This window comes from Psammomys obesus, unplaced genomic scaffold (genome assembly GCF_907164565.1).
Source record: "Psammomys obesus unplaced genomic scaffold, mPsaObe1.curated_primary_1811, whole genome shotgun sequence".
NCBI classification, from domain to species: Eukaryota; Metazoa; Chordata; class Mammalia; order Rodentia; family Muridae; genus Psammomys; species Psammomys obesus.
In genome coordinates this window covers 53,136,265-53,164,008 of record NW_026585895.1, presented here as the reverse complement: position 1 = coordinate 53,164,008, position 27,744 = coordinate 53,136,265, and the positions used below count along the sequence as shown (strand labels likewise).

General features: G+C 47.8%; 1 protein-coding gene and 1 non-coding gene across 3 annotated transcripts; one reads left to right on the top strand and one right to left on the bottom strand.

The window, feature by feature from the left end:
- The first annotated feature begins 238 nt into the window (after positions 1-238).
- Wdr5 (WD repeat domain 5) lies at positions 239-23,564 on the top strand. 2 transcript variants are annotated; one of them, XM_055600377.1, is made up of 14 exons: positions 239-339; positions 3,783-3,867; positions 4,426-4,534; positions 4,842-4,915; positions 5,587-5,676; positions 5,833-5,922; positions 6,079-6,162; positions 11,241-11,296; positions 15,483-15,529; positions 18,710-18,785; positions 19,816-19,849; positions 20,327-20,401; positions 20,749-20,836; positions 21,796-23,564. In XM_055600377.1, exons 2-14 carry the CDS (start codon positions 3,787-3,789, stop codon positions 21,894-21,896), a joined length of 1,005 nt encoding a protein of 334 aa, XP_055456352.1. In that variant the 5' UTR covers positions 239-339; positions 3,783-3,786; the 3' UTR covers positions 21,897-23,564. The 2 variants fall into 2 exon arrangements, with proteins under 2 accessions (XP_055456352.1, XP_055456351.1); XM_055600376.1 differs by having other exon boundaries at positions 3,700-3,867.
- A 2,632-nt stretch (positions 23,565-26,196) lies between these two features.
- Positions 26,197-26,322, bottom strand: LOC129671799 (U6atac minor spliceosomal RNA). Its single transcript, XR_008719392.1, has one exon. It is a non-coding gene; the product is annotated as a U6atac minor spliceosomal RNA (small nuclear RNA).
- Between the last annotated feature and the right edge of the window lie 1,422 nt (positions 26,323-27,744).

Genomic DNA, 27,744 nt, shown 5'->3' with positions numbered 1-27,744 from the left:
CTGTAATTAATAGCTTGGCGAGGCAGCCTGGAATAACAGGTGAGGTGCATTAGTTCATTCTCGCCCATCCTTCACTACAGACACCGCCGGTCTGCGGCTACCGAATCCCAGTAGCTATCAAGCAGGAAGCAAAAGCCACAGGTGGCCCCTTTAAGGCGCTCCGCCTCCTCTAATTTTTCTGACCCTCGTCGCCGCCCGTTGCCCCGCCTCCTCGCGCACGCGCACTCCCTCCCGCCTCCCGCGCTGCGGCCGCCTAGTCTACCAGCTCGTCTACTCTCGCGCGCAGGGCCAGCCGCCGCGACGCCAGAGCGCCCGGCCCCGCCGCCGCGGCCCCGGCAGGTAAGAAGGTAACCCGGTTCTGTGGTCGCGAGGCGAGTGGCGGCCACGAGGGACCGCAGGCTCCGGGATCCTCAGCGCCGCACGTGTTTCGTGGGCCTCGAGCCGGGCCCGGCGCCGCCTCTGTGGCCGCGCCCCGACCCCGCCGCCCCTTTTGGCGACCACGGCCTGCTCCTCGCACGGCGTTCCCCGCTGCTCCCCTAGACCCTTTAGTCCTCCGAGTTCCTCGAGGCTTACCTCAGCCTGGCGTCCCTAGGCATGGGATTAACCGTCTCTCACCAGGGACACCCAGCCAGTATCTTGCAGGTTTCCGTGGCCACTTGGCGCCTCTCTTGTGCTGCCAGCACAGCCTTCACCTGTGTTCCAGTGCAAGTTTCTACCTGACTAGCCTTCACTCTGGTCAAGGGGTTTCTAAGCATTGTTTGGGTCAGCCAGGCAGGTGAGCACCCCGTGGTGTGAGGTCAGGGCTGCTAGGACCAAGGTATCCAGGAGCCCAGAGAGGGTGGGTTGGGGGGCTCTTTGTTGAGCTGCCGACTGCACTCACCTGAGGGTGTCTTCCCACACCTGAGTGCTCAGTGTCTGGGGTGGTGATCAGGAATCTGTGTTTGACTGGAGGTAGAGTGATGGCTGCTGCCCTTCCATGGTCAGGCTCACTCTAGTGTAAAGCTGCGGATGAGACTGTGCCAGTTGACTACCTCCTTTGTGGGCAGTGGCGCTCAGCTCCAACCCCTTGCTGAGTATCCTGCTGAACGCACCTCCCTCCCTAAGCTGTCTACCCTTAGTCTTGCTTTCCCGTGGCTTTAAAACTGAACACCTGAGTGCTCTCTGTCTTAGACTCCACCCAGTGGGATCGGAAATTGGTGATTTCTTTTGAGACAGGTTCATGTAGATCTGACTTCATATCTAACTGCTTTGAATTCCTGAATGCTCTGAGGCAGATAGGCTAAAATTGATCGGTTTTTGTTGTTGTTGTTTTGCTTTTTTTTTTTCTTTGATTTTTCGAGACTAGGTTTCTGTGTGGCCCTGGCTGTCCTGGAACTTGCTCTGTAGACTGGGCTGGTACTGCCTGCTTCTGCCTTCCTAGAGCTGGGATTAATTAATGTGTGTGGCACTGTGGCCATGATGGTGTTTTCATTTGTTAATTCTTGGCTTTCTGAAAGACCCTTCCCGAAGGGTGTTCCATGGTGGGGGATGGGTAGTGGTGGTGTGCTTGTTTACAAGGTCATTCCACTACATGAATCTCTTTATGTGCTAAAAGAAACTGCTTAAAGTTCCTAGGCCTTCCCACTCAAAAGATCTGCCCCTACACTCTTGCCCTGTCGGCTTACTAGAGTAGGGGGATGAGTTAGTCTTTGAAAGGGACTTTCTAGTCTTTGCATTACTTCAATCTCAGCACCTTCTGCTTCCTGTATGTATGGTCCACAAGAGAGGTGGTTACAGGAACTTGTGATATGGCCAAAGTTGCGTTAAGAATAAGCTCCATGGGCTGGAGAGATGGCTCAGCGGTTAAGAGCACTGACCACTCTTCCAGAGGTCCTGAGTTCTAGCCCCAGCATATGGTGGCTCACAACCATCTGTAATGGAATCTGATTCCCACTCTGGCGTGCATGAAAACAGCATTCATTAAATAGATAGATAGATAGATAGATAGATAGATAGATAGATAGATAGATAGATAGATAAATAAGTAAGTAAGTAAATAAATATTTTAAAAAGAATAAGCTCCAGCCGGGCTCGGTGGCTCATAACTGTAATCCCAGCACTCAGGGAGGCATGGCAGCACAAGCCTTAATCCGAGCACCCAGAAGGCAGAGACAAGCAGATCTCTGTGAGCTCAAGGCCACCATGGTCTACAAAGAGACTTACAGGGCATCCACAACTGCTACACAGAAACTTTCTCTCAAAAAAAAAAAAAAAAAAAACCAAAGGAGGAAAAATAGGCTCTAGGTCAGTCCCCGTGGTTGATTTATGCCTGTTAAACCAAACGTGCCCAGAGGTTGAGATAGGTTTTTTAATACCAGGTACATAGCAAGACCCTGCGTCCATAAAGCTAAAAGCACCAAGCAGTTGGTATTTCCTGGGCACAAGAGCTTTGTTTTGTGGAGAGGTCTGTGGGACTTACCCTCCTTCAGTCCTTGCCCCTGAACTTGAGCTACAGCAGACTATATGACCTTGATGGAGCCGGCTGCAGGTAAAGCAACATGGCGGCACCTGTGTGGAGGGTGCTGTTACTAGGATTGAAGACTTTGAGATGGTGTTCTCTTTTGGCATCCTTTCATTTGTCTTGGCCTTCCATGGGATTTGTGTGAAGTTTCAGTTTTAATTTCAAAGCTAGAATTTACATCATGATTGCTCCTTACATCAGTGGCCGAGGCATCCGTGGCCAGTGACATTTGCAAGCATGTCTTAGTAGCTCTCCTTTGAGGACTGCTAACTCATTTTCCAGTCACATGATGTGGTTTTGTTTGATGTATTCAGGTGGTAGAACCTATGGAGGTGGTGGAATTAACTGTTGTAGCTGCACACATACTCAGGCTGATAAACAACTTCTGCTATGCAGCTTCATCTACCTTGCAGTTTCACTGATGCTGTTCTCGGAGGTTTCCTTGGGAGGCAGTAGCTCCTCTGACTTACTCTTACAGCTCTTGTAGCACTGTGCACTGAGTCCTTGGGCTTTGTAAGCTCTTAGCATTGTAGAAGGCATTTTTCACCTGCACCTGTGAGTTCGCAGGGAGACACTGATGAGGTGGTGGCCACTGGGCGCACACTTCTGTTCCCTAAAATCCCTTGGCATGTTTTAGGATTTGGGTAAGCTCCCAAACTTCTGCTCAGCAATGTCAGTTTCTGTTACAGCACCTTTGTTAAACTGGGTCAAAGCTCACATTCCTGCACATATCTGTGTGCTGCAGTGGGAAGCCTTCTTGAGGGTCAACTCTTCTTTCTTAGTCTCACAAAGGTCATCACACAGAGCATCTGAAGCTTCAGCCTTGGGATAGGGTGATAGTTATTCCCAGCTTGGAACAGTTTATTTGCTGTAGGGTTTAATATGGTGGTCATGTTTCTCCATTTTATCCTTTTTCCTGGGGATTATTGTTTTTTTTTTATTGGGAAGTGGTAGTCTTATTCATGTTAGGTAAATTCTCTCTTCATGAGTTGCTACAGCTCAGTTCCAACAACCTTTTTGTTGTTTTGAGACAAGGTTTCTCTGTGTATCACTGGCTGTCCTGGAATTGTCTCCATAGACCAAGCTGGCCTCAAACTTAGTGATCTGCCTGCCTCTGTCTCCCCAGTGCTGAGATTAAAGGCATGTACCACCATACCTGACTCCAGTAACCATTTTTTAAAGAGAGGATTTGTTTATAGGCCCCATACTGTAGAGTACCGTTTAGCTGACAGCCTCTTCCACTGTGACTCCCCTTCACGGTGTCCTGCCCGGTGGGCTTCAGAGCCATGGCCACGGAGGAGAAGAAGCCAGAGACAGAGGCTGCAAGAGCACAGCCTACACCTTCCTCATCAGCCACACAGAGCAAGGTATGTTCCACAGGACCACTGCGGTAGACAGGCTGGAGAGATTCTCAGGGCCTGTTTCCTTAGTCCTGGCTGCTCTGCACAGTGGTATGCTGCCAGTGTGAGTTTCTGACCACACAGCAGTAGCAGTGACACAGCAGCTATGCCACATCAGGGATTTCCAGACCAAGACAGGTTGGGGGAATTTATCAAAAAGTACAGTTTGTTTAGAGGCAGGGTCTCCCTATGGTCTTGGCACACTCAACATGTAGATCAGGCTAGTCTTAAATTTCTATAGATTTGCCTGCCTCCATGTGCTAGGATTAAAGACATTCCCCTCCACATCTGGCCAAAAAATTACAAATTCTTGGTGTGTTAAGGTGGGGGCTCCAGGGGAAGTAGGTGCTTTGAAGAGAAGTGATCGGCTCACACTGACAGTTTGAAGGGTGACATCAGATAAGGTGGTAGTAAGTTCTTGTGCATGAGTTTGGAACCAGCTAGTGCTTGATTACACTTTAGGCATCAAGTGGGTTGATTGGGTGGTGGTAGTTGCCTCTGGTAAAGTTGTACTGTTTCCCACAGCCCACACCTGTTAAACCAAACTATGCCCTGAAATTCACCTTGGCTGGCCACACGAAAGCTGTGTCCTCTGTGAAGTTCAGCCCCAATGGGGAGTGGCTGGCAAGTTCATGTAAGTATTCTTCAGTCTTTTGGCTCATGGAGAGGCTGTCTGAGCTTTATCTGAGGAAGTAAAGTGGGAGGACTGGACTGTGTTACTTCTTACTGCTTCTCTGGGTTGGTTAACATTCAGCATGTTTCTGTGGAACTGAAATAACTACTATTCATATACTGTTGCCACTCTGGAGTGCAGGGGGTGGGGTGGAGCCCAGTGCCTCCATGTGCTCATACTTCGTTCATTGCCCGACCTAGGCCCTGTACTTTAGGGGAATGGACAATCACAACCTTCTTTGACCCTACCTCCTTTTCATTTCTTTCAGCTGCTGATAAACTCATTAAAATTTGGGGAGCATATGATGGAAAGTTTGAGAAAACCATATCGGGTCACAAGCTGGTAGGTTTCCTGTGATGTACACTGGCTGTTGAGCCACAGTGGCTGGGTGCTCTGGCTCTCCTGGAATTTACTTAGGCTGGCCTTGAACTCAGAGATCCAACTTGGAGATCTGCCTGACTCTCCCTAGTGTAGGGATTAAAGGTATGCACCACCTCTACATAGCTTGTCAGGACTGTTTTTTGTTTTTTTTTTTTTCTTCTTTTTGGTTTTTTGAGATGGAGTTGCTCTGTGTAGCCTTGGCTGTCCTGGGCTTGCTTTGTAGACCAGGCTGGCCTTGATTTCACAGGGATCCTCCTGCCTCTGCCTCTGAGTGGTGGGATTACAGGCACCCGGTTTCATCAGGACTGTTTTTTAGGCTGATGGGATCTTATTAGATAGCTCAGGGTGATCTAGAATTGCAGTTATCCTGCCTCAGAGTCAGGTTTGCACTACCACACCTGGCCACTTTACATTTTTAGTGCAAGCATTTTGAGCCTCCATAGGTGAGTGAGTCTAGGAAGCTTGGCAGAGCTAAGTGTAGTAGTAGCCTTAGGTTCTGGGCCAGGTATCTTGTGCTAATGCTGGGCAGAAGATGTCCTGAGGGCATGGTGTATAGATAGGTAGGGCTGATCTTTTACCAGTGGTTTGGATTTTGTCCCACAAGGTGGTAACTGACGTTTTTCCTCCCCAAGGGAATATCTGATGTAGCCTGGTCATCAGATTCTAACCTCCTTGTGTCTGCCTCTGACGATAAAACTTTGAAGATTTGGGACGTGAGTTCTGTAAGTGACACTGGTCTTCCCAGGGAGTGCCTGTAGTTGAGATGAGTTAAATGTGTGGATGGCTGGTCTGGGGAGGCCTTCAGATGTGCTGGAAGCTTGTATTTAGGCATATAGCCTTTGGGAGTCACAGGGCTTGGTATGCTTTGTGTGCTCTAGGGAAAGTGTCTGAAGACGCTGAAAGGCCACAGTAACTACGTCTTCTGCTGCAACTTCAACCCCCAGTCCAACCTCATCGTCTCAGGGTCTGTAAGTGCGTGGGTCTCTCCCCAAGGGGGATGTGTACAGTGTCACATGCTGGTGCGTGGTGGGATAGGCAGGTTGGCTTCTGGGTTTGGGGTCTCAGGAGCACACTGTTGCTGCTGCTGTTACTGTAGAGTCACGTTACTATCCTGTCTCATTTAGTTCGATGAAAGTGTGAGGATATGGGATGTGAAGACGGGGAAGTGCCTCAAGACTTTGCCTGCCCATTCGGACCCAGTCTCAGCTGTAAGTCCTCCTACTGTGTACTCAGCAGGAGCTCCTCAAGACGGGTGAACTTGGTTTGCTCACATGTAGTCTCTCGGCCCTGTGTGCTGTGGTAGCTGGGTGGGGCACAGTGAGAAGCACCATGGGGCACTTTGTGGATTGGGGGACAGGGAATTTTAAGGAGGGTATCTTGGAATGGGCTTTTACAGGAAGGCGGTGAATGTGTTTGGATAATAGGGAGCCATGCAATGAGCACTTAAATTACATGGGTACAGAGAATTAGTGAGTGAGGTAGCATCTGAGGGTTTCTTTTCTCTTCCTTTCTTTCTCTCTTTCTCTTTTCTTTCTTTCTTTTTTAAGGTTTATTTATTATGTATACAATGGCCCAGGCAGACCAGAAGAGGCCACCAGATGTCATTATAGATGGTTATGAGCTACCAAGTGGGTGTTGGGAATTGAACTCAGAATCACTGGAAGAATAGTCAGTGCCCTTAATGTTTTGAGCCATCTCTCCAGCCCTTTATTTTTTTAATAAATATTTAAATATTTTTTAATAAATATTCTTTTTAATAAATATTTTGTTTATATGAATGCTCTGTCTGCATGTACATCTGAAAGTTGGCAGATGGTTGCAGATGGTTGTGAGCCACCATGTGGTTGCTGGGAATTGAACTCAGGATCTCTGGAAGAACAGCCAGTGCTCTAAACTACTGAGCCATCTCTCCAGCTCCATAGGGTTTCTATTTCTATGATAAAACATAGTGACCAAACGCAACTTGGAAGTGTCTAAGTTTGGGTTACTATTGCTATGGTGAAACACCATGACCAAAAACAAGTTGGGGAAGAAAGATTTTATTTAGCTTCCATTTTCCATTAATGCAGAGTCGATGGAAGAGTGAGCTGGGAGGTGGTGGCACTCATCTTTAATCTCAGCACTTAGGAGGCAGAGGCTGGCCTGGTCTACATAGTGAGTTTCAGGATAGCCTTGTTTGGGCTCAAAAAATAAAAGTAAAAAAGTGAGTGCTGTTTGTTGGCTTGCTCAGCCAGCTTTCTTATAGAACCCTGGATCTAGCCCAGGGATAGCACCATCCACATTTTTCTGAGCTCTCTCCCACCAGTTACTAATTAAGAAAATGCCCTTACAGGCTTGCCTACAGTCCAATCTTAGTTTCTCAATTGAGGCTTTATCTTCTCTGATGACTCTAGCTAATGTCAAGCTGATATAAAACTATCCAGTACAGGAAGAAAAAATTATTTCATTTTTTTGTTTTGTTTTTTTGAGACAGGTTCTGTGTATGTAACCCTGGCTACCCTAGAACTCTGCTATGTAGACCAGTCTGGCTGTGAACTTACAGAGATCCATCTGCCTCTGTATCTTAGAGTTTTATTGGTGTGATGAGACACCGTGGCCACAGCAACTCTTATAAAGGAAAACATTTCATTGGATTGTCTGACATTTCAGAGGTTTAGTCTGTTGTCCTCATGGCAGGAAGCATGGTAACATGTAGACAGACATGATGCTGGAGAAGGAGCTGAGAGTTCTACATCCAGATTGGCAGGAAGACAGAGTGGTACTGGGCCTTGCTTAAGCTTCTAAAACCTCAGAGCCTTCCCCTTCCACCTCAGTGACAGACTTCTTCCAACAAGGCCACATGTTCTACTAGTGCCACTCCCTATGAGCCTTTTGGGGGCCATTTTCTTTCAAACTATCATACTGTCTCCTGAGTGCTAGAATTAAAGGTGCGTTCTACTCTTCACCAGTGGGTATACTTTATCTTATACTTCCACATTACTGTTACATCATTGAAGGAAGTTAGGGCAGGAGCCCAGAGACAGGAACTGGATTAGAGGCCAAGGAAGAACATTGTTTACTGGCTTGGTCATCTTAATTTTTTATACAAGCCAGGACCACCTGCCTAAAGGTGGCGTCACTAACGGTTGAGGCCCTACATCAATTGTTAATAAAATACCTTGCAGGCTTACTATAGGCCATTTGTAACAGAGGCATGTTCTCAGTTAAGGTTTCCCATTTCCAAATATGTCTAGGTTTGTGTCAAGGTGTCAGAAACCAACCAACGTAGATTGGCATGAAACAGCTGTGAACTGTTGATACCAGGGCCTTCTGATCTCAGACTTTCGGAGGATGACCTTATCCTTGTGATCCTCCTCCTCCATCCTCATTTTCAGAAGGCTGGAATTTTAGGTGTGTGCCACCACACCTGATTGCTTCGTTGATTTGTTTTTGGTGCTGGGGATTGAACCCAGGGCTGCTGCATAGTAGGCAGGTGTTCTAAAATTGAGCTCTATCTCCAGTCCAAATTGTGCCAGTTATAAAATGTCGTAGTTAAGTGCCAATCCTGTGCTATAGAGATATTTGTCTTAAAATAGAAGCTCCATGGTAGAGCATTCTCCTGGGAATCCTGAGGCTCTGGTCTTACTCTTCAATCCCCAAGAAAGCAAGGACTCAAAGGGTCCTGTGTCAGTAGGGCCAGGGTCTTTCATAGCTGCCTGTCAGGCTGGACTGGCATAATATCTGCTTACTAAAGCCCTGTCAATATAGGATCTTAAGCCTTTTAACTTTGGTTCTGCAAGATTACTTATGTTATAGTCCTGGAGTGCACATAGCTTCCCTGGCTTATAGACGCTGCTAGTGCACCAGTGTTGTCACATAGGCCCAGCTTGACCTTTGCTGGGTGTCTGATTTCTGTGGCTACTTACATAGAATACGGTGAGGTAGAACTCATTTCCAGACTGAGGCTTAGCAGAACACTACTAGGAAAGTGATTTTGAGTTTGTGAGCAAAGAGGATTTGTGGGTATGGGTCAGGGATGGCTACAGGACACTGATACAGGAAGAGAGTTTCTAGCCAGGTTCCTATAGGAGCAGCAGGTGTAAGGGAGCAGAGCAAGTTGCCCCTGGGTCAGCAGGCCTCTGTCCCTCTGAGATCTTCTATTTCTTCCTCCCCTCTTTTTTTTTTTTTTTTTTTTTTTTTGTGCGTTGGAGGATAGATTTAAAAATTTTGTGTGTATGAGTGGTGTTTGGTCCTGCATTTATATATGGTGAATCCTGTGTGCCTGATGTCCACAGAGGTCAGAAGAATGCATCTGATCCTCTGAACTGGATTTAAGGTGGTTGTGACTCAACATGTGGTTATGTTCTGAAAGAGCAATAAGTGTTCTTGACTGCTGAGCCATCTCTGCAGGGCTGCCCTCCTCACCCTTTATAAAACTATAGTTAGTTTAGAGACAGGGCCTCAGTAGCTCAGGTTCACCTCAAACCCACAGATTGTTGCTAGCCTCTACCTTCTCAGTACTGGGATTGAAAGTGCAGGCCACCATATCCAGCCTTGTTTTTTTTTTTTTTTTTTTGTTTTGTTTTGTTTTTTTAGCTTTATCTATTTATTTATTTAGTATACAATGTTCTGTCAGGCCAGAAGAGGGCACCAGATCTCATTATAGATGGTTGTGAGCCATCATGTGATTGCTGGGAATTGAAGTCAGGACCTCTGAAAGAACAGCCAGTGCTCTTAACCTCTGAGCCATCTCTCCAACAACATTTCTGGTTGTTACCTTCTAGTTCAGAAAAGACTCTTGGCATTCATTTACATCTGTCTTCCTGGGACCCACTGTGGGCCAGCACTCGTCTAGGCTCCCTCAAAGGAAGCTTTTTTAGCCACTTCTATCAAAGAGAGAGCTGTTTGGCACAGGCTTGCATACTCACAGGATATTTGAGCCCCAGTGAGTCTGGAACTGAAGTCTTAATGCCCCTTTGCATCCCCTTCAAAGTTCCCCACCTTGGTGTAGGCTCAGCCTCCATTGAAGCTCTTTCATTTACTCTCCTTGTCTATTGCCTTTTCCTGTGAGTTGTCATTCTACCAGTCCCCTTAACTGTTGGCCCCAGTAGAGAGTCCTGTTAACAGGTTCAGTATGGGTCTGGGTACCATGTGATCTTGCTTATTTGTTTCTCCAAGGTGCTATCTGCAAATTGGCTGCATGGAAAAAGCCAGGTGCTCATGTTGACTCCTTAGCCTATAATGTCTTTTGTTTGTATTTTGAGATTGTTTCTCTGTGTAGCTTTGGCTCTCCTGGGCTTGCTTTGTAGACCAGGCTGGCCTTGAACTCACAGAGATCTGCCTGCCTCTTCCTGCTGAGTGCTGGGATTAAAGGTGTGCACCACTGTGCCTGTAAGTTTGTTTTGTATATTAAAAATAGAGGTAAATGTGGATAGTTGGATTACCTTGCATTAAGGAAGGCACTCAAAGTGGCTGATAATTGAGTGGCTATTGGGATCTGGCATGGAAAGTGACTTCTGGCTCCAATGCTGTAGAGTCCAGGTTGGCCCATCAAATCCACGTTGGCAGAGTCCTTGGAATCCGAGGGCTTCTTACAAGTTTTTTATATGTCTGTGATCTCAGGAAGCCTTAGGAAGCTGAGGCGGGAACAGTTCTTAGTGATCATTTGTAAAATGGACCAGTTGGTAGTACCGTGTGGTAGAGTGCTTATCTAACGTACCAGAACTTGGGTACTATCCTCTAGCATTGTATAAAGCACAGGCATGGTGTCACATGCCTGTAATCCCAGCATTTTGGCAGAGGAAGGAAGGAGGAGTTAAAAGCTATAGCTACAAAGTGAATTCAAAGTCAGCCACAGCTACACAAGATCCTGTCTCAAAAAAATAAAAGGCAAACACTGAAAACAGTAAGTTACTCTAGAGGGCCTAGAGTCTCACCCCAAGGGCACCAGGACTCAGGGAAGTTTGCATAGTGGCCTCAGAGTTTCCTGAGACACAGGTTATAGTGGCCTACGTCTCATTGCTGGGAGTGTCTGCCACTGAGCATCTAGAGTGGCAGTGATCTAGATACCCGAGACTCAGGCTGAGTCAGTGAGCTGGACTGTTCCAGAAAATTGGGTGCCTCTCCTGACTTTGAGCGCTTGCTTTTTGATGGTGAGAGAAGTTTTTTCCTTCCCCCTTACCCCCCCCCCCCCCCCAAATATATTGTCAGGTGTCCACAGGGAAGGTATGTGATGAGCTCTCGGGCAGGATGCCAGAGACACATGCTACTTATTAGAAATCAGTTTCTCTCCTCCTCTAATTTTTAGGTTCATTTTAACCGTGATGGATCGTTGATTGTTTCCAGTAGCTATGATGGCCTCTGGTAAGTGAGAGTCTTCGTGAAGTAAACAAATGCTTATGGCCTTTCGGGCTGTCCTAGCTCTGTGTGCAGCAAAAAGAGGGGACATGTGTATCATCTTCCAGAAGCCTGTGCCCACTGGCTACAGGTTTTTGACAGACCTGAATCATGCAGGGTTGAAAAGCTATGAAAGGAGGTAGTGGAAATGGTGGCTGCCACACAGGGCAGGAGCTGTGAACTCCTTGCATACACATTAGTGTGCCCTTTCAAGATTGTAGAAAGTGAGGAAAGGGCTGAGCCCTTGTGCTAAGTATAGAGGCCCTGTCCACAGATCCCATGTCTGAGCAGGTGAACCACCAGATCCCATTGTGTGGAAGAGAGAAGACAGAGGTGTGGTTTGTGCAGAGCTTCTAGCAGTAGATGGTATTGTAGAACTGACTGCTGGGTCAGAGTTCTGCAGGAGAGTATAGATCTCAAGAGAAAGGCGTGGGAGTAAAGTGCACTCTGAGCTTGGAGACCTTATAACTCAAATTGTGTTGGTGTTCGGTGTTGAGCAGAAATAGAGAGCAAGGTAAGTAATGTGGGTGAGCAAAGCACAGTTGTTGGTGTGTGGCAGGGTCTGAATGCTGTCACCAAAAGCCTTGGCTTGAGGTTAGAAAGACCTTGGATGGTATTAAAAGATACCAAAAATGAAGTGTTTGAGCAAGGCAGTTGAGTGACATCTGTGCAACAAAATCCTAAGAATTGATTTGATGGACAGGACAGGGTAGAGTGACTTAGAGTGAACTAGATGAACTAGATACTTCTGTGCCCCAAGCAGTACTGTGACAAAAAGGCAGATAGTAAAACCTAGATTTAAGAGAAGGTGACTTAAGTTTTACTGTTTGTTGTTTTGTTTTTGTTCTTTTGCTTTTTTCAGTGGCTCTGCAGATGGAACTGAGACTTGCCATTTTGAACAGGCCTGGGCTGGGACTCAGCTAAGCTACTTGGCAACATTGTTTACTGGCCACATAGAGTGTTGAGTGGAACTAAATATTTTCTTTCTGTTTTTGTACAAACTTTGGTAAAAAGACAGTTCTTTCAGAAGAAAGATAAGTCCACTGAAGCTTGTTTCAGTTGTGCCAGACTAATGTGTATGAGCGTGCTGTCACTTACATAGGCAGAACAACCCCAAGAGACAGATTTGAAACTACACATTTGAAACTACAATTTTCCAGAAGTGAGTCCAGAGCATGGGAGGCTGGGGCGATGGTAACAGGAGAGCCTCAGGTTTGTGAGAGTAGGTTGGTTGGAGCCATAGAGGCCAGCACACAGCCTAGTCCTAGGGCTGATGGGGGGTGAAGACCTAAGCCTTGGTTATTGTCTGGCAGGGTGCACCTGACTGCCCAGGTGTTAACAGCATTTGGGGCTGTGGTCATGTAGGTATGCTATAGTACAAAGACATTCTACTGGGTCTCGTGCTTGTCACTAGTGGCCAGAGTAAAAGCCATTATCATCTTGAGACCATTCATCTGTTTGCTACAAAGAATAATACTGGATGGCAGAGATGTTGGAGTGAACTCTGGCGGGGGGACAGAGCCCTGCAAGAGTGTGTTGACCAGTCTGTGGTGCTAGACTTGACATAGAGCTTGGAATAATGTACAGACTTGGCTTTTGGGGCTGGAGAGATGGCTTAGTGGCTAAGAGCACTGCCTGCTTTTCCAAAGGACAGGATTCAATTCCCAGCACCCACACGGCAGCTCACAACTCTCCATAACTCCAGTTCCTAGGGGATCTGACGACTGCCCTCACACATACATGTACAAGCAAGCAGAACACCTGTGTACTGAAAATAAAAAATAATTAAAAAAAAAAGTTAGAAGTTTACTGAAGAAGCTGGCAAGAAGGAGCTTGGGAAGTTAAAAAATGGTGGAGCACTCTCTGATGCCAGCACACTGGAGGCAGAAGCAGGCACAGTTCAGTATTTGAAGCCAGCCATGGGCTGTGTGGTGAGACCCTGTCAGAGAGAGAGACAGAAAAAGTGATGGCATGGAAAGAAATAGGAAACAGTTATATGAGTTGTGTTTGCTAAGGTAGAGCTAAAACATGACTTTAGTTATGAGCAGGATCAGCAGTAAGGGGTGGGTGCCCTGAGTTCAGAGAGGACTGGAACTCGAGCAGTATACTGTACTTGACCCTGCTTTTCCTAAGTGTATCCTGGAGATGTGTGCTGGAGGTGGGCTACTCTCAAGAGATCCAGGGAAGCGGTTAATGGTCTGAGAAAACTCTTGAGGTCTTGAGATCTTAAACTTAATCAGTCAGTTCTTTTTGTTGTTGGTTTTTGTTTGTTTGTTTGATTTTTCGACATAGGGCTTCTCTCTGTAGTCCTGGCTGTCCTGGACTCCCTTTGTAGACCAGGCTGACCCCCAACTCAGAGATGTACCTGCCTTTATCTCCTTTATCTGCTTGTAGTCTCCAGTCAGTCAATTAATTAATTAGAGAATCTTATTTTGTAACCTTGGGATTGAAATGCAGGCACTCGTACATAGAAACAAAATTTAAAACACAGAAACTAGAAAGTCAACAATGTGGTCCTCTTTTCTTGTTACTGTGGTTCTTGCCGTCCTCACTTGTCACTTGGGAAGTGTAGGTAAGCATAAATACTTGCCAGTTGTCCCTCAGCCAATGGGATAGATCAGTGAAGACCAACGTGGAACTACTGAGTCCCTGCACTGTTGCCTCTTTGGAACCTCAGGATCTGCTGGCCGACATGTGGGATTATGCATTTGCCCCAGTTTAAGGTTTATCTGGAGTTAACCAGATAGATAATGGGGGAGAGACCACTGTGGGGATATTCAGGAGAGGGATTAGCGACTGGAATGGGGAGGAGCCATGGAGGATGAGACTGCCTAAGCACACACCCTTGGAGTTCAGAATAATGGAGTCAAGACAGCAGTCACTGTTCCAGAGCCTGTGTTCCAGAAGCACTTGGATTTCATTTGAACCTCAGGGTGTTTTGATATTGTACAAAAGTGAATTTAAAAAAGGCCAGCAAGGAGTGCATGCCTTTGAGCCTTTAATCCAAGCACTGGGCAGACAGAAAAGGTAGATCTTTGTGAGTTCAAGGCCAGCCAGAGCTATATAGTGAAACTGCCCCCCCCCCCAAAAAAAAAAAGTACACACACAGGATTTCTGTTACAGTAGTTTATGCCTTTCATCTAGACACTTAAGCTGAGGCATGAGGATCAGAAATAAACTAGAGCCTGCATAGAAGTATCGGTGGGCATGTGCCAAGAGGACTGAGCAGAGATAAAGAAGGGACTGTTGCTTCTGGATCAGACCAGCTAGTTTCCAAGAGTGGAAACTCTGGGGAAGGAGGAGAGGCTGATTACCTCATCTTGAGGAATGATGTGGAGCCTGGCCTGGGGAAGGTTTCAGATGCAGTGGCATCATGGAAGGTCAGCTTGGGAAGCAGCAGAGCAGAGAGCCAGTGGTCTGCTTTTGAGAGTCTGCTGAGGAAGCATGTGGCTTGTCAGCAAAAGTCATAGAACTTTGTAGGTGGAACCATGTCAAAGCCTGGCATGTCCTCTTGGGGATGGTGTCCTCTGGTACAGGCTTCATTTGGTAATAACTTTGGCCTCCTGTGGGACACACTGACATTGGTGTAGACGGTAGGAATCTTGTTTTTGTTTTGTTTTGAGACAGGGTTTCTTTGTATAACAGAGCCCTCGCTGTCCTGAAACTCACCTTGTAGACTAGGCTGGCCTCATGCCTGCAGAGATATGCCTGCTTCTACCTCCTGAATGCCGGGATTAAAGACATGGCCACCGCCGCTTAGTTTTTCGTTGTTGTTTTTGTTTTTTCTATTTTAAGGCAAGATTTCTCTGTGTAGCCTGGCTATTTGGAACGCTCTGTAGACCAGGCTGGCCTTGAATTCAGAGATTCATCTGCTTCTGCCTTCTGAGTCCTGGGATTAAAGGTGTGCCACTACTATCCAGCTTTTTTTTTTTTTTTTTTTTTTTTTTTGAGACAGGTTTTCTCTGTGTAATCATAGGTGGAGGACAGATATCCTTCACGTCCTCAGGTGAAGTCCACCATGCATAGTTCTCACTAGAGTCAGGGAGTAATTGTTAAAGCTGTGGGTGAAGTGCTCTCCCAGAGCTCAGTGGGATTGGTTACAGTGCTCTCACCAGCAATCAGCTTTCTCACATACTGTGTTCTTACTTGACAGCCGCATCTGGGACACTGCCTCTGGCCAGTGTCTGAAGACGCTCATCGGTGAGTGCTCTGTCTGGTGGAGGGTTGTGGAGGTGGGTGGAGGAAGGTAGGGGCAGGCTTGCCCAGGCCTGCCATGTCCTGGTGGTCCTTGCAGAGTATCTGTTTTCAAAAAGTCATCTTTTCCTTCTGTCCTGGGCCTCCTTGGTCTGGAGGATTTATGGTGTGTCCACCTCTACTCTCCTTCCTGATACTAAAGCCGCCATGGTCCTTGGCAGGCTTTACATTGTTGAATCATATCCTTCTTAGCTCTTGGGGTCCTTGCATTCTCCGCCTGTGCTCATCAGCCTTAGCCTGCCACTGGCCCCTTCTTCCTTGGAATTGGGGGTATGTGTTCACTACTGGGGTGTACTGCAAGGTGGGCAGGGTGTTGGAACAGGTGGGTGGGATGTTGGGAGGGTGTTACTTGTCCAGGCTGGAGTTCAGAACTTTAGGTGAGCAATGGAAAGGATTGGCAAACCCTGCTTCTTTATCAGTCTTGCTGGGTAGAGAGTCTGTTGTGGGTAGAGAGTCTGTTGTGGTAAGTTGCTACTGTCTTAGGCTGTTAGGGAAACTAGTATAGCCATTCTAGCCTGCTAGGTTGCTAGGATAGAATACCTGAATTGGCAGGGAAGACAGGAGCTCATTCTCTATTGGAGTTTAGGTGGCTAGGCAACACAGCTTCTAATATCACTCTGACCTGCACATGCCACGTATACCCTTGTGTTTCTCTGTGCCCAACTTCTAATGACAAACTTACATGCAACCCTCCTCCCCCTCATCAACCATCACCTGTGTGATGGCCTCTCCAAAACAGCCACTTGCTGTTGTTTTGGGTGGGCTTCGTAAGTTTAGGGACACAGGTACTCTGGGATAATGGCTTTTAAGCTTTTCTTGCTGTATGGGGTCACGCTTGGGGCTTAACGATTTCTCACAGCCTATATCCACAAGCATGTATACTCACATGCACATATGAGAGCCCCTCCCACCAGATGTCAAATAGTAATGTCCTGTACTTACCACCACTACCTACCAGGGACCTCTCTGGTGCTAAGTCATGCAGCAGCTATTGTAACACATACCTAGGACTTGTGTTGTCAACACTCGTAAACATGGGCAGTTGTGTCATCCTCAGTTTACAGGGCAGTATCTTAGCTACAGAAGTCAGCTAGCTGGAAAGCTGCGTAGCAAGTCCAGTCATCCCTCAGTATCTGGGAGAGGGTTCTAAGACCTTCCATTGATTCCCAAAGTCCTTAGATGCTCAGGTCCCTTATTTGAGATGGTACAGCCTTTTCATGTGACTTGTGCACATCCTACTGTGGTTTAAATCTTGAGATGGTTTAAAACATTGGGTGTACAGGTGTAACAGAGACCAGGAGCCCTGTTACTTACTGCGTTGTTAAACTGCTGTGCAATAGGTGGGTACATATCTAGTTCAGATGCAGCCATCATAGACAACTTAAAGAGGTTGCCACTGGGTAGGGAACTGCTAGTGTTACCATACTTGCTTAAGCTCAGTAATTGTCCTAGGAAACAGTAAAATTCTTTTGTTTGTTTTTGCTTTTTTGTTTTTGTTTTTCGAGACAAGATTTCTCTGTGTAGCCCTGGCTGTCTTGGAACTCACTCTGTAGACTTGGCTGGTCTCGAACTCAAGACGTGCTACCACTGCCTGGGTAGAAAAGTAAAATTGTTTCTTTGGTTTTGTTGTGTTCCTGCTTCCCCACCTCCTCCTCCCTCCACACATACAGGCTCTCACTGTGTAGCCCTGGCTGGCCTGGAGCTTGCTTTGTAGACCAGGGTTGTCTTGGACTCATAGAGATCCACCTGCTTCTGGAGTGGTGGGATTAAAGGTTGTAGCACCATGCCCAGCTTCTGTGTTTTTTTTTTTTTTTTAAATGGGGTATTGGGTGGGGCCACATGTGTGCCTACACCCATAAGCATGTACACTCACACGCATGTGTGAGAGCCCTCCCACCAGTATATATGTGTGTGTCTTGGCGTACACGTGGAGGTCAGAGGATGGCTTTCAAGGATTTGAAGCCTGTACATGCTTTGTTATATATCCATTGTTGGCTAAACTCTGGTCTGCGATTGGCAACCATGTGCAGGGCCGGCCAGGATTTAAATTTGGTCAGGCAGTGGGAGATAAGCCCTAGACTGGGGTAGGTAGGTCTATCTTTCTCATATATTTTCAAGTTTAGAAATTAATGTGTTCTTTTGTGGGGTATTGACAGTCCCTGGCTGTCCTGGAACTCACTCTGTAGACCAGGCTGGCCTCAAACTCAGAGATCTGCCTTTCTCTGCCTTCTGAGTGCTGGGTGGAATTAAAGGTGTATGGTGCCACCATCACCTGATGAGATTAAGATTCTTATTTGGGTGTAGGTCAGTAATGTTTCTCCAGGGATTTGTTTCAGCGCTGGCCTGGGTAAGGCATACAAGTACTGCCTTGTGTCTGCTGAATTAAAGGTCTTATGTGGCCTAGTTGGCCTCACTTTCTTGTATCCCCGTTTCAGTGTATGTGACCAGTCCCAGGGAATGGAGCTCCCTGCGAACCCCCAGTGGTAATGCATGTGTCAGGCTATACTAGCCTTTATATGCACACCTTAGGGCCTGGTAGGATTCCTTGGCTGGCCAGGCAGTCCCACCCCAAGACATACCCAGGCGAGGGGCAGACCCCTGAAAGCCCACTGTAAAGGAGGATATGACATCAATATGCCCTGGAAAGCAGTTTTTATGTGGGCAATTTCTAGGAAGCCTGGCTTCTCAGCAGTGCAACACCCCATCTCTCACCCCCCTTGCCAAATGATGAGGCTAAAGTCAGCAGCCTGGCCTTCAGGAGGCAGAGGCATGGCCATCATGAAAGGAGAGCTTGCTTGACTACAGAATGGGAAGGTGTTTATAAGGCTACCCTAGGCCAGGCAGCTTTCTCCAGGGGCCTCAGGTGTTCATCTCTGCTGGAGAGCTTTGGGCCTCCTTTCACATGTGGTGGAGGCCAATATTGGCTGGGCACTGGTGTGAATACTTAAGAACATCAATGACCAAGGAAGGTGAGAGGAGATGGGATGCCAGGCTCTTTGGGAGCCTCAAGGGTAATGGTGGTAGTATAGGTGGCAGGGGCCTCACATAGATATCTTGGCATGGGTGACTGGGAGCTGTCCTGCCTCTCCACTTTGCCAAGGATCAGCTTGTCTCTGTTCTGTGTAGATGATGACAATCCTCCAGTGTCCTTTGTGAAGTTTTCTCCAAATGGCAAATACATCCTGGCTGCAACTTTGGACAAGTAAGTGCTTTGGTTCCCTGAGGAGTGAGCACGAGGCTTTCACTGGTGGGGTTTCCTCTCCTGTTGTATTGTGTTGTTTCTTCTCCCAATAGCCCAGTTGAGGTGACTTGTGCATTAGAGCTCTGCCCTGGGTTGTGAGCTGAGGGGCTGGAGAAAGGACTCCTGCTAGTTCTAGTATGAGAAGACCTAGTATTTGAGGCTCAGGCTATTCTTGCAAGGCAGGCCAAAGATTTCCTACACAGGGGTGAGGTATAGCATGTGGCCTCTGAAGGTCTTTCTGAGCTTCTGAGCTCCTTTTTGCTTGCAGTACAGGGCTGGAGCTCATGAACTCACACATGCTAGGCTGGCTTACCTCCAGTTCCCAGTCTGAGCACCTTGCTGACCCACTCCTAGGTGCTCATTTAATGTGGCACACTGTACAAGGTCTTCAAGGATCCATGCTGGTCGCCCCTCTTGAGAGCTGCCTGATGGTCATTATTTTATTCTGGTTAGGCTTCCGCATCTTGCCGTGGTTGGCATGAGTCTGTCCCTAGGATGAGCAAAAGATACTTCTTGTGATGTCTGTCCTGGGTGTTTCTGGACCCAACATTTTTCCACATTCTGCCTGTGACTAACCCCTGGTTTTGGGAAAATAGTCAGCGGGCTCCTTTTTTTTTTTTTTTTTTTTTTTTTTTTAGTTTTTTGAGATAGGGTTTCTCTGTGTAGCCTTGGCTGTCTTAGACTGATTCTGTAGACCATGCTGGCCTCAGACTCGGGGATCTGCCTGCCTCTGCCTTCTGGGTGCTGGAATTACTGGTGTGTTCTACCGGGCCTGGCTAGCAACCTCTTTTCTTCAGTGTGTCTCTGAATTACAAGTACTAGTACAAGTACTAGAGTCTTTATATTTACTCTTGTATGTCATGGAGTGGCTGAACCTTGATGAACTGAATGATCCTCTATTTCGGTACTCATGGTTGTTGGTAGATGGTGGCATCCGAGGTGGGGTATGCCAAAGATGGGCTGACCCTCATCCCTGCTCTCTGTCTTTCAGCACGCTGAAGCTCTGGGACTACAGCAAGGGGAAGGTGAGATTCTGGCATGTGGCTGGCCTGGCCTTCTTCGTGCCAGCCCCAGGTAACAAGTTGAGGGTGGTGTAGCAGACCCAGGAGTTGAAGCAGGAGGGACTCAGAGCTGTCTTCTTTTAATGAGCAAGTTTGGTACAATTCCTTTAAAGACTGACTGCTGGGTTGTTTTTTGAGACATGTTTCTCTGTGAATCCTTGGCTGTTCTAGATTCGCTTTTGTAGACCAGGCTGGCTTCAAACTCACAGAGTTCTGCCTGCCTCTGCCTCCCTGAGTGCTGGGATTACAGGTGTACACCACCACCCCTGGCTTGATGTAGTGTTTTATGAATGATTAGTCTGCAGGTCAAAGTTTGGACATACAAAGTATGTAGCTAGAATATTTTCAGAATATGTTGAGGTGGTGGTTAGATGTGTATACCCAGAACTGAGTCCTCTGGCCTGAGAGCCATAGGTGCTAACTGCACACCTACCTTTTCAGTGCCTGAAAACATACACTGGCCACAAGAATGAGAAGTACTGCATATTTGCCAACTTTTCAGTGACAGGCGGGAAGGTGAGTCTCCCACTGAGCTGCTGTCACCCTGCCAGCCCTCTGCTGAGAGGCCACCCATCACAGGTGGCTTCATGTCTTTATGAAGCTTCCCTGAGTCCATGGAACAAACCCATACATGCCTTGTTGGCTGGAACTGTTATTTCTTGCACTTGGATCCTAAGAGCAGGTGGTGACTGTATAGAAACTCAGACCCACTGAGGGGTGGCATGGGAGGCGTATGGCATGTCACCAAGTTGGGGGAACGAGGGGCCAGAGTGGTGCTAGGCAGCTTGCCTGTACTACCTACTCAGCATATAACCTCCTGCTGTCTTGCCTGTCCTTGCTGGCTGCCTGCTGCACTGCTGCAGTGGATCGTGTCTGGTTCTGAGGATAACCTGGTGTATATCTGGAATCTGCAGACCAAGGAGATTGTGCAGAAGTTGCAGGGCCACACAGGTGGGCAGTCATTTGGAGATGGGCCACGCGGATGGGTGGAGCCAACCAGGGGAGCCCCCTCAGTTCACCAAGGTGCTTGGTTGTTTCTGGGATTTACGACACACTGGCAGGTGTTGCTGCTCTGTTCTGCCTACCATTCTAGCTCTGTAGGCCTGTGAGGTCATGTGACCAGCCTTGGAAGCAGCATCAAGAGCTCTTATCTAGGGTTCTGGACCTGGTTGGTTGTGGATGTTAACTAAGACCCAGGTCTCCTGGGAGGAGTGTAGCTTGTTTTCTTCATTGGAGACTAAACATCTGGGGCCTGACAGCTGCTGGCACTGGGACTCAGCGAATATGGAGAGTGTCTAACCTACATGCTGAGCTGTAGCATTTCCTGGAGGCTCCAGCCCTTTTCAGGGATGTTGGTTTTCCATTTCCCGGGTCAGGGTTCAGCTTTGAGTGAGTCCAGCACCTGATTCTGTGGTGCAGCGTGGAATAACTTTGTTGTAGTTGTTCCTTCCTGTCTACCTTCTGAGTGGGGCCAGGAGTATCAGGCGCCTTTGTAGCCCTGAGGAGCAGGGTTCTTTTTTTCTGACCGAGCAGTAATCTCACATGTGGGGCAGCTGGGAATGGCTTGGTCACACTTGATGTGGTTCCTGAGCACCCAGGAACAGGCAGAATTAGTGGACCTCACATGCCATCTCATTAATGCCAGTATCTCTGCCCAGGGGTATGGTTACTTCTTACTCAGCATTCTGAAGGTTGTGCTGGGTGGTAGGGGGCAGTGGGAGTAGTGAGCTCTGGGACCAGTGAGGAAAGCATGTAGACAGGAATGAGGACCCTGTGCCCAGCAGAGCAAGACTATGGTCTTTCTGAGCACTGCCCCAAATCCTGTGATGCTCCCTGTGTTCCTAAGCCAGCCAGGTGTGTGCTGCCACTGTTTATCCTGGAGGAGTCTCTGACCGACTCTCTGCTTTCAGATGTTGTGATTTCCACGGCTTGTCACCCGACAGAGAACATCATTGCCTCAGCAGCGTTAGAGAACGACAAAACAATCAAACTGTGGAAGAGTGACTGCTAAGTCCTGGCTCCATGAGAGACTTCAGGAAGCCACCCAGATTGGCAAGAAACACATGTGGGGCAGAGGTGTGGGGCCAGACTGGAGCGACAGGCCTGGTGCACCTCCTCTCTGAAGATGTCGGGTCAGGGGAGTGCACACTACCGAGTCTTGATAGCCACTGTGATATTTCTTGCCAATTCTGTTCTGCCTGGGGGAGTTTCTGGTCTGTTCTGTGCTCAGAGGCAACAAATTTTTAATTTTTTATTACAAGAGTGAGTTCAACTCATCCTGGGTTGTTTTTCCCTGTAATTGTCTGTATCTTTTTGGTATTGTATTGCCCACTGCACACACTGGAACAGGACCTGCAGCCCTACTCCCATTCCCTGCCTCCAGCCCTGGCCTGCTTGTTCAAGTTTCCTGCCTGTAATAGTACCCAGTATGTTTCCAGGACTTTCTGGATACACAGAAAGGTTGTAAGTTGTTTCCGTGTCAAGTCCCTTTGTATTTTTGGAGTTCATAGGTCAACACTGACCTCTCAGTGGTTGCAGTGTCCACATGTCTGGCTGGTATCACTCAGTAAGCTGCACATACTGTAATAAAAGGTAGGTTTGGACCAGCTTGGCCTTGAATTCTGACTGGAGCTCATCTGTACCTGAGTTTTAGAAAGTGCCCCTCAGGGTAGGGTTTGGAAAGGTCTGTGGGAAGATGGATCCTTGTTGTACCTCTTTTTCCCAATGGCTGCTGTGGGCACTGAGTATTTTGAGAGGAAGAAACTCAGTTTTTCCAACTGAGTGAAAGTGAAAGTCTTGGATAGGTACAGTGTAGGGCCGTTCTGGTCCTCTCCATTCTGGGTGAGGCTCAGGGACCTGTGCAGGAGGGAGTATTTCAATTTGGTGCTTGCCCCAAACAGGTACAGCCTTCGGCCTTAGCCTCTGAACCCACCAGCCTCTCTTAGCCCCTGCCCCAAATGGATCCTCTGGTGTCCTGTCTTCTGGGTAACCAGGACTGGAAAGAGGTGATGGCCGAGCTCGGAGCTGCACAGCATTTTCACAACTGCTGCTGCCTGAACCCAGGGTGACCTAACATGGAGCAGAGTGCAGAGGTTCTGGGTGTTTCCAGTCCAGTTGGGTGGGTGAGGCTTCTGGGCACAGGCATGGGCTGCGGGGAGGCCCTGGGTTTGCTCTGTTGCAGCAACCTGTAGAGCCAACACTGATACATAAGCAAGGTCACCCCAGTCTGTAGCTCCTCTACGATGCCTTGCAGCCCTTTTTTGGCCACCCCATCATGGCAAGATGAGCATCTGTAGGTGTTGGAAAAGAAGCCTGCACACTCCTGGCCCCTCCTTTGGGCAGATAATGTGCATATGGGCTGTCTGGTTGAAGAAACCATTGTTGCAGAAAGAGCGTGATTGTCACTGACGTGTGGGTCCTGGGCCCCTGGTATCTGTTGGGTAGATGTGCCTGGGTTCTGGTCAGTGTTGTGGATATATTGCTGGGGTTTCTGGAGGGGTGTTAAGGTCCGTCCAGCTGTGGCCTGGTGTGCAGCCCCCTCCTGAGGGAGGGAGCTTGCTTGCCATGTTGAGCGCAGTATCCCCAAGTATAGTTTATTTTTTCTACAGTTGAACTCTGTTGTAGATTTATGTAAAAATACATTCTCTTTTTGAAAATAAAGATTTTCATGTCTTGTAAATATGTTCCATGTAAGTTCTTTTAAAGGAATTCATTTTGTGTGCATATATAAGTTGTGTGTGTGGAGGTCAGAGGACAGCCTGTCTTTCCCTTTTACCATGTGGGCCTTGGGATAGGACTCAGGTCCCCAGATTTGGTGTCAAATCCTGTTAATCCTTTCAGCCCCTTTCCTGACACTTCTGTAAGGATTTCTATAGCACTTCTGGCAGTGGAGGTGCACATCTTTAGTCCCAGCTCTCAGGAGGCAGAGGCAGGCAGGACCACACAAAGAAACTCTCTCAAATTAACCCCTCCCCCAATATTTTAAGCCACGCAAGGTGATGCATGCCTATGGTCCCAACACTAGATAGTGCGAGTTCAAGACCAGCCTGTAAAACAGCATTTTTATTTTTTAAAACAATGTGCTTTGGTGATGTGCATATGTGTGGGGTTCATGAGTGTGTGGAGGCCAGAGATTGATGCCAAGTATCTTTCTTGATATTCAGTAGCTCTCTCACTTGAACCCAGAGCTTCCCAGTTTGGCTAGTCTAGCCAGACATTGTCCTCTGGGAGCCCAGCCAGTCTTTGGGCGGGGAGGGCATGCTGTGGGTTCCCTGCATTCACACTAGTGCTAGGAATCCACACTGATTATCATGTTTATGTGGTGAGTGCATTATCCACTCAGCTGTCTTCCCAGTCCTGAATCTGCTTTATACTTTTGATAAAGGATGTAGTGTAAACCTCTAAAGTGCACTGCCATAGATCCTGTGTCAGTGGTCTTGGAGTAAGTGGCTTTGAAACTGGGCACAAGTAGCCGTTATATGGGTTCATGCTGCCTTGCCTTAATTGAATGGCTTTGTATGGATTTCTGCTGGGTGTCTTGGGGTATACCCGCTCTGACCTTTTCTGGGCAGACATGAACCAGAACCAAATTCTACCAAGACTAGAGAACTAGGGATGGACCAAAGTAATTTGCTCAAGTCCAACTTGATCAGCCCGCCCAGCCTGGGTGACAGCTCTGCAGAGTGACAGCCCTGGAGCTCCCCATGCTGCAGGCAGTGCCACAGGTGGGAGTCTGCTCCTTAGCATTTTAAAAACATGCTGAGTGGTGGTGGTGGCACACACTTTTAATCCCAGCACTTAAGCATGGAACAGGTGGATCTCTGAGTTTGAGGCCAGCCTGGTCTACAGAGCTAGTTCCAGGACAGCCAGGGGAAACAAAACAAAACCCATACAAACCAAAACCCCACAAAACCCAATCTCAAAAAATAGACCCAAAATATTTATTTGCTTTATGTGAATGTGTGCTTTGTGTGTGCCTGTGTACCATGTGTGTGTCTGGCTGTGGAGACCAGAAGAAGTTGATCCTCTGGGACAGGAGTTATAGATGGCTGTGAGTGGCCTTGTGGGTGAGCCATCTCTCCCAGCCTCTCCTAGAAATTGTTCACTGCTTCTGCAATTTTGGGGAGGAACCTTATGAAATGAGCCTCCCTTCTCCCACCATGTTGCTCCATGGCCCAGTGCCTTAAAAATTTTCCACCTTCCATTTGGGGAAGAGCCATGTTCTTCCCTTAGTTCCAGCCATGCTCCTTAGAGCAAATGTAGGCCTGAGTGTGACTTTCACTGCCTGTCAATTTTCCCACAGCAGGTGTCATTGGCCCTTTTAGGAGGAGGGCTGCTTCCCTGACCCCTTGTGGTGTATCATCCCCAGGGTTTAAAATAACATCAAAAGTTTGCATATTTATGTTAATTTCAAAGTAAAGCATGCAAAGATGACATTTACAGCTAACATCTGTTATAAACAAGGGACAGGTGTGCAGGACTGTAATTTCAGCTGCTCCAGTCACTGAGGCAGGAGGGCATGGAAAGTACGAGGCCTGGATTGCAGAGCCAGAGTCTCTTAGTGAGATTGTCTTTTAAGAGACAGGACTGCAGGTAGTTCAGTGATAATGGTTTATCTTTATAAAAACTGGTTTTCACTCCCTGGTGACTAATCCAAAAATATAACCGTTGGGTGTAGTGGTATTAAACCTGTAACCCCAGCACTTGGGAGTTGGAGGCAGGAGGATGAGGAGTTCAAGACCACCCTCAGCACCATAGTTCAAGCTTAGTCTGGGCTACGGTGACCCTGCCTAGCAGTAACAAGACAGGACTGCTCTAGAAGCTTCCAGCTGTGTAGACTGGAGACCAGTGTGTTGTACCCTGCCCCGTCCCTGTTTCCTGTTTCAAATACGTCACAGGTCTTTCCCAAATTTGTTTATGAGATTAAAGCAAGTATATGATTTTAATTTTTCAGTGCCACAGCAGGGAACCGGGGCTCCCACACCTGGCACAGCCTGCCGTAGGAGCCCACGGGCGCCCCCACGCGCAGCCACCTGCGCGTCGAGTACTATCATTAAGTGCCTGAATTCTCTCGCGAAAGCCCCGGTTTCTAAGGGGGAGGAGCAAATATATTGCTCTTAGCACATGGGAGTTGAGCTACCAGACCTGGCAACCCTCCAGGCTTCAGACTGAAACTGCCTATTTAAAGTCATCTACAGCTGTCCAGATACACGGTTAAGAGAGCCAAGGGTGGCGACGACAATAGACATTTTGAGCAAGACCGCGCCTTCTGTATGAGCCTCTAAATTCGGGCAAAAAAAAAAAACAAAAAAAAAAAACAGTGGTTAGATGCCACGAAGTAGGTGGCAATGCCTTAACCGTATGTGTGTTGTTAGGCCCAAGGGCCTCTTCCATCCTTGTCAAGGGGAGTGCTAACCTTCTCTCCTTTCATACAACACAACGTGGTCGGTGTGCGCTGCGACTATTTATAGGCCCCAAACTAACACTCTTTTACATAATGGTGAATTTCGCTTACGTCCATACAAACGTTACTAGACAGTAATTATAATGTTTACTAGGTTGCTTGATAAATTAAGCGCTTATCCAACTGTAGAAAAAATTATTTCATCTTACCCCGATCATGCTTTAATTAATTCATAAAACTAGCCAATCAAAGGCCGAAGGGAACACCGGAAGTTGTGACATACGTCAAAACAAACCAAAAAAAAAAAAAAAACGTTCCCCGGAAACAAAACAGGGCGGGCGCACGTCCAACGGGGACAGGCTTGCTGTCGGCGGGAAGTGGAAGTGGTCAGGGACGAATCAGAGGGCGAGCGTCCGACGCTCCTCCACGGATTTCCGGACGCCCGGTTGTCGGCGCTCAGGCAGGGGCAGGAAAGCTGCGAACGGAGTCTGCGCATGCTCCGCTCTCCGCCGCCAGCACCGCGCAGGCCCAGCTGCGGCTGCATCTAGTCGGCCGGCGCTGTTTTCAGCGTGGGGATGGGTGCCCTACGTCGTGGTGGCGTTCCTTGCTTTTGTACCCACTCCCGGTGTGGTAGGTCCACTCTATAGAAGAAGTCATCGCGCCAAAACAACTGGTGGTCCTAGCTCCCTTCGTACAAACACGGAGGTACGAGCGCACACTTGTCTATACAGGGACAGGCATACCCACACGTGCACAAGTGATGCACATTTTTACAAATGCATGGCCGGTGCACACGTGTGCACTTATGTATACAAACACTGAAGGGCCCTGCTGTGTGTATCTGTTGTGTTTGTGATTTTCTGCCTGTTTGTGTGCCCAGGTATGCTTGTGTGTTACAGTGGTTAGCTGGGCATGTGGTGCATTCCTGTACTCACTCTACCTGGGACGTACAGGCAGGAGGATTGAGTTCTAGACCAGCCTAGACGAAGGAGATGTGTCTCAGAAACAAACAGGAGTTAATTTTTTAAGGCAGGTTCATGGCCAGCCACTGAAGGAATAGAAGTGGTGCCAGGGTTTTTCAGCTAGGAATTATGGATGGGCTGGTTGTGCATATCACATCTGGAAAACTAGCCTTATTTTTTTAGAGAAGTTCTGTAGGTCTGTACATAGCCCTGGCTGTTCTGGAAGTTCCGTGTAGACCAGGCTGGCCTCGAACTCAGATCTGCCTGCTTCTGCCTCAGTGCTGGGATTAAAAGGCCTGCAGCACCATGTCCCACGAGCTAGTGTTATTGAGTCAGGTTTTTCTAATAGAAGTTTCAGGATTTCTCCGATGGAAAGAAAGAGCAGGTTACTCTGCAGATTGTATGAGAGAGCATGGGCTGGAGTCTGGGAGACAGCTGGGTCCGCTTCCTGGAGGTGGAAGCTGGACCTAAGGCATTTGGAACCTGAGGCAGAG

Coding starts and splice junctions, on each gene's coding strand:
- Wdr5 (XM_055600377.1), top strand. CDS start 3,787: ATGGCCACGGAGGAGAAGAAGCCAGAGACAGAGGCTGCAAGAGCACAG. Junction 3,868..4,425: donor CATCAGCCACACAGAGCAAG/GTATGTTCCACA, acceptor TGTTTCCCACAG/CCCACACCTGTTAAACCAAA. Junction 15,530..18,709: donor GTGTCTGAAGACGCTCATCG/GTGAGTGCTCTG, acceptor TGTTCTGTGTAG/ATGATGACAATCCTCCAGTG.